General features: G+C 44.8%; 1 protein-coding gene across 18 annotated transcripts in view; it reads left to right on the top strand.

Annotated features, from left to right (window-relative positions):
- Nucleotides 1–12,013, top strand: part of LOC111843352 (MAP kinase-activating death domain protein-like) — a 64,135-nt gene that overhangs the window by 31,394 nt on the left and 20,728 nt on the right. For 11 of the 18 annotated variants that reach the window (XR_011993884.1, XM_072718386.1, XM_072718387.1 and 8 more), the window contains 9 exons: nucleotides 1,051–1,107; nucleotides 1,859–2,028; nucleotides 4,668–4,903; nucleotides 5,148–5,316; nucleotides 6,265–6,368; nucleotides 7,082–7,275; nucleotides 7,606–7,880; nucleotides 8,188–8,327; nucleotides 8,523–8,624. Coding sequence is in view for 17 of the 18 variants with exons in the window: in XM_072718386.1 (XP_072574487.1) it covers nucleotides 1,051–1,107; nucleotides 1,859–2,028; nucleotides 4,668–4,903; nucleotides 5,148–5,316; nucleotides 6,265–6,368; nucleotides 7,082–7,275; nucleotides 7,606–7,880; nucleotides 8,188–8,327; nucleotides 8,523–8,624 (1,447 nt within the window). In the remaining variant the exon portion in view is untranslated. Of the gene's footprint in view, nucleotides 1–1,050; nucleotides 1,108–1,858; nucleotides 2,029–4,667; nucleotides 4,904–5,147; nucleotides 5,317–6,264; nucleotides 6,369–7,081; nucleotides 7,276–7,605; nucleotides 7,881–8,187; nucleotides 8,328–8,522; nucleotides 8,625–11,342; nucleotides 11,403–12,013 lie in introns of all 18 variants that reach the window. The other 7 variants (XM_023810867.2, XM_023810864.2, XM_072718390.1 and 4 more) reach the window with 2 other exon arrangements.

Raw genomic sequence — 12,013 nt, 5'->3', positions numbered from 1 at the left:
CATGGGCAGCTCCCCTCTCTCTGAGGGTAAAATAAAAGGGGTGTTTTTACCGTAGTCATGCATGTCCGTACCCTTGACCTGCCTTCACAGGGACGGCTGGGTTCACTCATTAACTGCCCCTTGGATTCCGCATCGGTCCTGTGCCTTATTGCTTCATTACCATACGGCGCAGAAACAGCATGTGAAGCAATCTGGTCACATGACTCTAAGCCCAGTTGTGTAAGGAAGATGCTGCATTTAGATATTAAGATGGAGTTTTGCTGTTAAGAGAAGATGCTGTAGAGCAGGCACATATTTCCTGAAGGTAGAGGAATCTCATACTTTTGTGACACGCATTTGAATTTCTGGCAACAGGATTTTTCTTTACTTCAAAATCACGTAAGATAGGAAGGTTTTTTTTCCCTTTTCTTAAAGATGCAGCACTATGGAGACTCCTTTGTAAAGTGATTTATAATTTCCTCCGGTGGTATGAACCTGCTATTTGTCATTAGTGTCATAAGTGTTCTCTCAATTTTCCCAAGTCATTACACCAAGCCAGAACCATATGCTGCAATTCACCAAAATGTTTTGCAACATTAAGGTGATTTATGTATAAACAGTACCAGAAGGCCTTTGGTGTAATTATAACTGTAAGGTTGATTAATAAGTATGATCATTTTATGAAAAGCTGTCGGCTGTCGGTTTTCATGTCAATGCCTGCCTAGTGCTATTTTGCTGTCAGAGAATCTGTCGTGTTGCATTTATGAACCTCAGTTCATAAATCCTACCCATTCCTTTTCAGTTCCGTACAAATACCCCCCACCCTCCTGTACCATTTGTGACACGTTCTGTAAGATGTTCTTGTCCTTCCCATGAGGCTGCTAACCTGTTTGTTGTTCTGTGTTTCTCTCTGTCCTCTCTCTGTTTGCCCACGCTGTTTGTTTTTCTTTCTGTGCCATACGGGAGCCTCTTCTAACTCCCGGTTCTTCATGGCCTTTGCCTTTGGTCACGCCCCTGCTCAGTGATTGGCTGACAGCTGTCTCGTGACCCTCCATCTCTCTTGTGCTTCAGTGTCTGGTTAGGTTGACTGCGATCACGCAAAGGCAGATCTTCGCCTCTGACAATAAGGTTTCTATTTCTTTTTTGATTGCGCTGCCATGCTTTTTGCATGGGAAACTTCTCCGGAACCAGTGGGTTGGCTTGTTGGTTCATTCCTAGTTAAAAAATACATGTTAAATTTGACTCTGTGGCATGATCTGTTAAATGTCTGCTTTACTTAAAAAGTCTCCTAGTCCCTTGGGCACAGCAGGGATGCATAGTAGCACAGTCGCTGCTTGAGCATGACTGAATGTTTACAGAACTGCACAGGTGATTTTCAGATGAATAGCTTCTGTAAAATGCAGAAGGTCATACTCGATATTACAATGACTGTCACCCAGTGCTTCTCCCCACCACCCCCTTATGCTTTGCAGTGAACCATCTTCGGTTGAACCCGACCTATTCTGCTACGTACTGCACTCCTGTTTAAGTGAAGTTTGCAGAAAACAAGCCCCCCCCCTTTACTACATACACTTGACACTCTTAAATAACTAAGAAATTGTCTCTCTTTTTTGGAGTTCCTATTACCACTTCTGTTTGTCAGTGGGATTTAAAGATGTGCTACACACAGCTATCAAGGGTTGCTGCAAACTTGACTAAATCTGAGTGCAGCCCTGAACGATTTCAGTCTGCAACAGGACTGTCCTTCCTTCTGGTCATGGCACCCGAGATGTAAATATAGCCACTGCCAGGTGCTGTTCACAGATCGCAGTGCTACCATTAACATAGTTGTATTAACCTGGCTTAACTTGGCCTGGCCGTTTCTCTTTGTTCCCTCCAGGCTTTGGCAAGTATGAGCCTCAACACTCAACCCATCCTCAACCTGGAGAAGTTCCACGAGAGCCAAGAGATTCCCCTGCTCACCGCCCGGGAAAATGCCTGCACCCCCTCCACAGAGTTTAACCCCCTCATCTACGGCAATGACGTGGACTCTGTGGATGTCGCCACAAGGCAAGACCTTTGACCTCTTCTGTGATGAAATAAACTGCATTCAGAATTAGTTTTAGCTTGTGCAATGACATATGTAGGCAAATGAGAAAATTTGTATTGATGTCATTGTCAGTCTAAGGGAAACAATTACTACAGATTAATATATTGAATTATTTTCCTCAATAATTTAATGTAATATAAAATATTTAACTTAGGCACTGGTTTAGTAAACCCCCTGGTTTAAATAATTTCAGCTGAACTGATTGAATTTCAATCAAAAGTATCGAAAACCAGTGATGTGGGAGGAGTTGCACATCATTTGGGGTCAAACAAGAATGTTACTGCAAATTTGGCTAGAATATCAGGAGGTAGGTGATGATGGAGGTTCCTGCTGAAATGGGCTGTTTCAAGTGGCCTCAGTGATACGTTTTTAATTTGGGAAGGTAATTTAGGAAACGGTCATCCTCTTCAGACTCTTGCATGGTCCTGCCCTGGTCAATAATATTTGTGATTGGCTTTCGCCACAGTCAGCAAGAGGGCACTTAAAAGTCAAAGGTCATGGGGGTCTGCACTAACGGCCTCGGCCATGTAGGCACCCCCATGCAGAAATGCGGAACAATGACTGCCTCCCCAAATTAAATGATATCTTCTTCTCCCCCAAACACTGGTTTCATATGTATTGATTATTAACAAACTTTTTGTCCCATTTAAACTGGGTAATTGTAAATCTCAACAACCTGAACATAGTTCTTGTAGACTAATACACTACTATGCAAATGATTAGACAGTAATATTTTCAGGAGAATACAGTTATATTGTGATCTTTTTGTTTGTTTTTTCTTTTTTAAATGTCTCTTTAGATGAAGTGCACCAATCCCAGAGATCGCTGTAATTTAGTTTGCCAGGTGATCTTAATTAAAGTGAAACTTAATTAGTAGTTGTTCCACATTATTAGGTAGGTCGCAGTTCTCATTAAAGGAAGCTCATTTTGTCTTGCAAAAGACATGTAAACAATTTATATGTCATCAAAACTTAAAAGATCATTGAACTGTTAAAACATATATGAGTGGAAATCAGATAAAGGATCGTTACGGAACGTTTCAGGCAAGCAAATTAATCTTATTAACAGGACAGCTGTAAAAAAAAAAAATACACCATTAAGCAGCAAACATTTTTGAAATGGATGGTGTCCCTGTAATTCCAAAATGGTTCGGCGCAGGATCAGGAGGCTGGCAGTCGTGTGTGAGTCTGCATTTTGGCCGCGTCTCTCCATGGCACTCAAAGGGAAATGTATCCATTGGGCTCAGGCATATAAAAATTGATTTTCATTTGATGAATGCCGCGTTACACTAGATGGTCCGGATAGGTTGGTTTCTGGATGGCTGGTAAATGGACATCCTATGTCTAACAGATTGAAGCGTCAATAAAGAAGTGGGGGAGTGATGTTTTGGACAGGAATCATGGGAAGTGTAATGGCGGCCCCTTGTGGTGTTAACCTGGCGTCAGTAACATATGTGAAGTTTCTAAAGGAACACTTCCTGTGCTGGTATGGAATTCCAAAAACCATTCCAGTCACGCCGTCCAAAATAACATGACGTTCATGCAGGACAATTTGCACATGGCGGTAAAAACAAATCATGGTTTGGCCGCCATCATCCCTAGACCTCAACCCTTTCGACAGCTTAAGGGGCAGTTTGAAAGGGGCAGTTTGTAATGGTGGATGGTGGTGAACCTCAAAACTGCTGCTCTGAGAGGCAATAATGGCAACTTCCAATCAAATAGGAGCAGGGACTGTACATGTCCTCACAAATGCAACAGTCAACCCTTCCACAGCCTGGGGGGTCAGGGGCACAGCCCCTCACAATCTGGGGAAAACCACATACATTTTTTTGGTCTCCTGGCAAGTGAAGTGAAGCTAAAGGGCACAAGAAATGTGAGATACAAAGATCACTGCAAGATCACTGCGAGATATTAGCTATTAAACTTTGAGTTATTAAGCTTTCAGTGTGTTGTCTGCGACTTTCCCAAAACTCCAAAAAAATCCACATTAAATTTCATATGCCAACTCCGCAATGTTTCGAAAGCACAATGGGGGAACATCAGCATGCAGAAAGGTTGACTGTAGAAGACAGTTGTTAAAGTAATTTCAAGGAACATAAGAACATAAGAACATACGTAACTAGGTCTCTTGGTATGCTTTTATTAAAGAGTAATATTATTATGGAGAAAAATACAATGCAAATGCAAATACTGTTTTCAGTCATTTATGGTATATTGAATGTTGCAAAACTGCAATCTGGGTAATAATGTGGAATGGGGATTTGGTGTTTGTTTCAGAATATATGAAATATTTTGTTGTTGCTTCTGGTTCACATCTACATTCAAATAGCATTGTTGAAAATAAAAAAAGTACCTAAATATAGAGTTAACTGTTTTTAGAATAAACCAAAAATGGTTTAAAATCTGCATAATCATTTGGAATGTGGTATTTATACAGATGCATGTGTGTTGTGGTCAGCATTGGCTTGTGTTCCATTTTGCAAAGACTGTTATTTGCAATCAAGTGAGTGATGCACAGGGAGCGTAAATGTTCTGCTCGGGGCTGAATATTAATTACATTTTAAAAACAGTCCAGGCACTCTCTCCTGCACTCCCCGCAGGGTTGCCATGGTGAGGTTCTTCAACTCCCCCAACGTGCTGCAGGGCTTCCAGATGCACACGCGCACGCTGCGCCTCTTCCCGCGGCCTGTGGTGGCCTTCCAGGCCTCCTCCTTCCTGGCTTCACGTCCCAGACAGTCCCGCTTTGCAGAGAAGCTGTCCCACACTCAGGCTGTGGAGTACTTTGGCGAGTGGTCCCTTAGCCCTACCAACCAGGCCTTTCAGAGGATCCACAACAGTAAGAGTCTCCGTGGGGGTGGGGGGGGGGGGGGGCGTAGTGCCTCCATGTGGTCTTTCTAATCTTCCTGTTTATGTATCACTTGTTTTGCTCCCAAATGGTCCACGTTCGGTACTGAGATGTTTAAGGAGGTGCGAGAGGGGGGCATTATTTTAATTGGCTGTGTGTTCATCCAGCTCCAAATGGCATTTTGCAAGGGTCTCAAGCATGACGATTCACAGACCTCTGCCTGCCCCCTAATCAGATGTGTACGACCCCTCCCTGATCGGGGACAAGCCCAAATGGTATGCCCACCAGCTGCAGCCCATTTACTACCGCGTGTACGACGGGAACTCCCAGCTGGCCATGGCCTCCAGCAGCCCGACGGGAGCCGAAAACAAGCAGGACGAGGACTCGGACCCCACCGACGACAGGTTTGTGGGGACTCGTGTAAGGAAATGACATCATTAAGCTTGACATAAAGGCAAATCAATGAGCAGTGATGCAATTAAAAGTATATATGTAACCAAGCAATTTATATGGTATATCGGACATTTGTAAGATTTACTTCCTGTGGTCGTTCACGTTTACCCGTAACTTTTTTTTTTTTTTAAACCGAAATCCATTTGTGGGTTGTGCAGTAGTAGAGACACCACATCTAGGTCACAGAAATCTGTCAGATCAGAGTATTGATAAGTTTTTGAAGCTATTGATAACAGTTTCATGTGGATAGATTAAATACAGACATTCTTGGCAGTGCAACACTGCCCCCTGTTGTAGAGAGCAGTCCCGTGTGTGGGCTGTGGGTGTCTGATTTCTAGCATTCTTTCTGCGCTCTCAGTAAGAAAATGGGCCAATTTAACACCCCCACTCCTACAGATACGTAGAGACAGAAGAAATATCTGTGTTGCTCAGTGACACCACAGGAGGCAGCCAGTGCTGGACAGCAGGCTGTAGCGTTGCGGCCAGTCCTAGACGTTAGGCTGTAGTATCACTTTCCAAAGCGAAAGGTTGTAAGGGGACTTTCACCCTCAGCAGCCGGCGAAATGTACCTAGGCAGGAGTGGGGGGGGGTGGGGGGTAGGAATCAAGTCTCGGGCACTGTAATTTTGGGTTGGAAAGTTTGGGAACCCATGGAATTCAACGCGTTTCCATCTTTTTATGAGCAGATTATTAGCAATTATTTCATTGTTTCTGTCTGATTTGTGTCTTTGGCCAAAGCAGTGAAGGTTTCGCCGGTTTGAATGAGCACCTCACGGGTTTGTGTGGCGGACCAGCCCTTTTTCAGCATTAGCCTGCCATTGCGTTCTGGCTCTCTGTGGAGATCCTGCAGATATGAGCAGACGGAGAATCACCCACTGAAAGCCCCCCTTTCCCTTCCAGCGGCAGCGACAGCGTGGACTGCGATGACTCCAGCTCATCTTATTCTTCGCTGGGGGACTTTGTCAGCGAAATGATCAAATGTGATATACAGGGAGACACGGCGAGTGAGTGCTGGACGTCACCTGTGCCATTTAAGCCAAAGCGGGGAACATAAACTGCCATGTCTCCCTGTGTCACTTCCGTAACAGACCATACATGTATGTGTAGCAGCCAGCAATATAACTAAAATAGTGTAATAACTTCCAGTAACGTAGTAATTTTTCCATTCTTAATGTAATAAAAGTCAATAATGTTATAACTTATCAATAATGTAATAACATTTCTGAATCAAAAGTGTAATAACCTATTATATTATCCACAAAAATTTGTTACATTATTGGCTGGTTATTACATTATGGGCTGGTGTGACGGCCAATAATGCGATACCTACCGCCATTGTATTCCAGATTTATTGTCATTGGCAGTTATTACGTTTATGGCACTTTGGTGCATCTTTGCTGATAAGTCCAACTTCAGCAAAGTGACATTGTAGTCGTGGTTTTCTTTGAATAATTGTGAACATCATTTATCACTTTATTGCCCATTATCTGATACCAATACCAAGAGCTAATAACTAGCTGTGATTTTGCACTTAAAATAAATAAATAAACAAACCCGTTTTATTTGGTGTGATGGGTTTTCACACTCCGATCTTGATACGCAGGATATATGCGCTTGTCAGTTCTTGGAGGTTTGTTTTCGTCACACAGCACAACAGACTGGATTCCGGTCCTTGTCCCATCGGGTGACCCGGTCCACTGTTTCCCGTGTTCCTCAGATGAGGACCCCCTGACACATGCTGCCCTGGGAGATGCCAGTGAGGTGGAGTTCCAGGACTTCCAGGAGTACCGGGCCGGGGTAGTGGGCTTGCCCCTGGAGGGGGATGGGCCCGTGGAGGGTCAACAGCTGAAGTCCAGTTCCAGCACCACAGCCAGTTCTAGCCCCAGCACCATCATCCAGGGGGTCAACCATGTAAGGACCCCCCCTTCCCCCCCGATCTCAGCATCTCTATGTGCTGTACCCACATCTCCCTACTGAACACACAATACATAGACAGTGAGCAGTGAGCGATCCTTTGTTGTCTCTTGTGCCTCGTGTCTGACAAAGGCCAGAGTACATACCAGCCGGAACACGAGTCATGTGGAAAAGCCTCATTTTCAGAATGAGAGCCAAGCCTTGATTAAACTAGCATGCACAGTCCAAAAGTTTTATAATATTTAATATATTTTATTGTCGTTTTCTGTATGAGTGTGGAATTGCTGGAGATGGGTGAATGAATATGGATATTGCACGTGTTGACAGGACCAGGCTGAGCCAGCAGACACTGAGGTGTCCATGGGACCCGGCGGGGCGGTGCAGAACCACTTCCCAGTTATGGGTGCGCAGGCCTTTCCTGTGATGGGAGCTGAGCAAAAGGACAGTGAACGGGCTGGTGCTATGGATGTCCTGGGCCAGAAGAAGGAGTATGACAACCCGTACTTCGAGCCACAGTACGGCTTCCCTGCCGAGGACGACACTGATGCCGACGGAGAGCAGGAGGAGAGCTACACCCCACGTTTCATCCAGAACCTCAAGAAGTGAGTAACACACCCCAAACTTCTACAAAGTCAGCAAACATTCACATCCTGCCCACACTAAAACAAGAACCTCAAATAAAGGGCTCAGCGGGTTACGACTCTGTGCCTACAATCCGAAGGTTGCTGGTTCAAATCCCAGGGTTGGCTGAGATCTCATCATTGGGCCCCTGAGTAAGGCCCTTAATTAATGCCCAGTGGCTCCAGGGACCGGCTGGCTCTGCCTTCTCAGTTGTATATTGTTCAGGATGAATCCTCCCTCTAAGTAAATTCTTTTAACCTGAAGAGTTAATGGCTGATTCTTTCGCAGACCCCCACTCCCTTTGCGGCCCAACAGCTTGAGGCTGTCTGGCGACTCGGACGGCGAGTCGGATTCCCACGGCAGCTCCCCCACCTCCACCATCTCCAACAACAGCAACGAAGGCTTCAGCGGCCTCATGAACTTTGCCAGTGGGTACACATAGGGCAGCCTGATGTGGTGACTTTAGTACAATATGCAGGACAGTCGCTCTGTGACTGTCTGTAAGTATTAGGTCAACAGTCACCCTTCTTTGTTTTTATTTCTATTTAGTTAATCGTACTAGCAAAGCTAACCCCTCAGCTGTCAACCATCCCTTAAGCGATTCCAATTTGTGCATCTTGTAGGTAACTTGTACAAGAACCACGGTACCAGTTTCAGCCTGTCCAATCTGGCCCTGCCAAGCAAAGCAGCTCGGGACAAGGCCAGCCCATTCCCCAGCCTTAAAGGTGCAGTACTCTCCGTATCGCTGTTACAGCTATAGTCCTTCACTACTCCAAATCCCCCTCACTGAGCTGATAGACACTCTGCTTTCATTCGCACTGAAGGTGTCTCACTAGGCATTTAATTTGCTCCCGTGGTTTCTTAGATGTTTGACAGCCATCTAGCCTTTCTGCACAAGTGAAAGATTTACTCTCCATGTTCTGGATTTTACCGCACTGTTCCCTGCTAGTGTTGGATTGTCACTGTTTTTAATTGAATTGTTGAATTTTAGACCACTGTTTCTTTTTTTGTAAATGTGCATGTAGAAAAAGACATGCAACATTACCTCCAGGAGGAACTGCAAAGTCTGCATGTATCACGTTGTAATTGCAGTTTCTTTAATGCTACAGAGTTTTAGCTGAGTCAGTGTCTGGCTTAGGCGACGATAGCTGAAAGGCAAGATTGTATTTCTCCTCTTATTTAAACAGGCATTTAAGAAGTATGCAGTATTTGGATTGTTAATTGTTTTTTTCCCTGTGGAAACATGCCAGTGTTTTATTCAATAACAGTAGACAATGCTAGCGTGTATGTGGAGTGGTTATGGAAATGCTGATGATTGCCAGTGGAAGGAGGCTGAATCTGTTATTTAAAACTCTGTTTGTGCCCAAGGTAAAATCTCACTTCCCCTGTCCATTCTCTCGTGAAGCTTTGAGAAGTGTTTGCTTGCAGTGTATAATTAGTCATGTTTCTGCGATTTGCTTGCTGTGTTGTGTTTGGTGCAAAATGTGTTAATGTTTTAAGGTGTTCTTTAGATGACATATGAAATGGAAGACAATGGGGGTTTTATCACAAGCTACTGGCATAAACGCTCAAGTTAACTTATCAAGTTAATCCTATGGCGCTATTTAGGATGTTAACATGGCGGGAAACTCCACTTACACATGCTCCGAAGTGTGACAGCGTTCATTTCTATTTATAAAACCGTGAGTAAAAACCGATAACATGTCCTGTACAGTGCATAGGAAATGTAAAATATAACTCCGGAGCTTTGCTTTCTTTGGATAGTTGCCATAGCAACATTTTATTCTTCATTCTGAAGTGAAATATCTGCCGTTTAGCTAAGCCCGGAGTATGTTCACATTGAGTGTCATTTGACTCAGAGCAGTTCACTTTGCAGGGTTGCAGGCATGTATTACAGAGGATTTTTTTCCAGCCTTCTTATTCTGCTGCAGGGAGACTTTTGTGCAAACATGTACACATTCGAAGAAATATATATGTATATTATATATTTTTCATAACGTCTATCAGTTTTGGCTTCCAGTTGAATACATTTATGCAGATATATATAACTGTTAGTGACTTTTATTTTGTGTTTATTTAATGGGTGTGTTTTTTGTTCTACTGAGTGTTGGCTCTCTGTGCCTGTATGCTTGTGATGTTCATTGTCCCCGTCCCCATTACTGTGTGGTATTTCTGTGTGGTTACCTCAGTCCCTGTCTGCTACAGTGCTAAAGGAATTGGGGGGGACTATGGTTTCCCACTCGGCAGCCGGGGTGGGAGCACCCAAAGCTCTTTGCTGCTTTTTCTGCCCACCCCCGTGCTGTAGTACCAGCTCACCTCTCCTCCAGCCAGGTAGCGGCACCGTCTGATGGAGCAAGCGGCATATCCAGTTTGCTGCAGCTGTCTCCAGCCTCCTCTTGAGGAAGTACTGCCCCAGATTAGCAGAGGCTGGTCGTCTTGTGCAGTTAACACAAGATTCAAGATTATTTATTAGCTATGTGCAACAGGTGCATTGGATTGTTTGGACTTAAAAAAGACTAAACAAGACTAGGATGGAACAACCAAAGTAGTGCAATGCAAAATCATACAGGACAGTGCAAAGCAATGTAGACCATGCAAAATCATACAGGACAGTGCAAAGCGTGCAGACCATGCAGAATCATACAGGACAGTGCAAAGCAATGTAGACCATGCAAAATCATACAGGACAGTGCAAAGCAATGTAGACCATGCAAAATCATACAGGACAGTGCAAAGCGTGCAGACCATGCAGAATCATACAGGACAGTGCAAAGCAGTGCAGACCATGCAAAATCATACAGGACAGTGCAAAGCAATGCAGATGGTGTATAACAATACAAGAGATTACAAAACAATACTATTCAAAAAACAACACAAAACTGTGCAGTTTGGATGATATGTAGTCAGTCTGTGATAAAATGCAGTAGCAGATCTTTAATGTGCATTTTCCATGGACATGACTGTGACGGGAAATCCGGATGGCTGAGGGAAACACACAGTTCTTGAATCTGGCTGTCAGTGGTCTGATGCTGCAGGACCTCCTGCTAGATTGCAGGGCAGTGAAAAGGTTGTGACTTGGGTGGATTGAGTTCTGAATTACAGACAAGCAGGTTAAAGCGCACCTCATGTGTGTTAACGCTGAGCCGGTGCTACCTGGGCGGATGGATGGTGTCCGCGGAAGCGGTGAGAGCGCTGCAGGCCGGCTCTGCTCCGTTTTCTCTCCTTGACCCGGCGCTGTACCCTCAGTTGCGTGGGCATACTGCGTCCCCGTCGAGACGCAGGCCGGCTCTGCTCCGTTTTCTCTCCTTGACCCGGCGCTGTACCCTCAGTTGCGTGGGCATACTGCGTCCCCGTCGAGACGCAGGCCCCCTCTGCCTCGGGCCGGCGTCTCTCCTTCTTGAGCTGGTCTTCTTCACTGCACTAATTCTGGGTTCTGTGTCCAGTATTTGGGCTAAATTCTCTAATGGAGATAATAACAGAAGCTGGCCCGGTGAGCGGCGAAGGTGGGTCTCACCCTTGCATGAGCTGCATGTTTCCCACCTGGTCTAGCTCCTTCTCCCATAACACTAACCTAACCCTAACCTAACCCTAACATCTCCCAGCAGTCTCTTCTGCACTCACGTCTCTGGGCTGCTCTGTTTTTGGCAGTAAAAGTCATCCAGCCTCGAACTTGCTGTATACTTTGCTCATCCACTGTGTCTAACCCTCATGTTTGTTAACCAATCACAAAAAGCGTGCCTTTTACACACTGTGTTTGTGTATGTATATACTACGCACAAGTAAATATTAGTCCTGTGTTAATTAGTACGTGTTGCATGAAGGTGTTCATCTTGTTAGCGTTTTGCCACAGTTACTGTGAAGCCTCTTCAGTTTTGCTCTTTTTCTGCCGATGTGTGAACCTAGTGTTTCCATCTCTCGTTTTCGTTTTGGTTTGTTTATGCTGCTACCGGCAGTGACCAATATAGCAGTTTTTAAACATTCCCCTCTGCACTGTGCCACATACCTGGGTGAATAATGCCAGTAGTTAGTTATCGATAACGTGTGTGTGTGTGTGTGTGTGTGTGTGTGTGTGTGTGTGTGTGTGTGCGCGCGCGCTGACCAAGCAAGTAAAGGT

This window comes from Paramormyrops kingsleyae, chromosome 11 (genome assembly GCF_048594095.1).
Source record: "Paramormyrops kingsleyae isolate MSU_618 chromosome 11, PKINGS_0.4, whole genome shotgun sequence".
NCBI lineage: Eukaryota > Metazoa > Chordata > Actinopteri > Osteoglossiformes > Mormyridae > Paramormyrops > Paramormyrops kingsleyae.
This window is presented reverse-complemented; position numbering and strand designations above follow the sequence as displayed.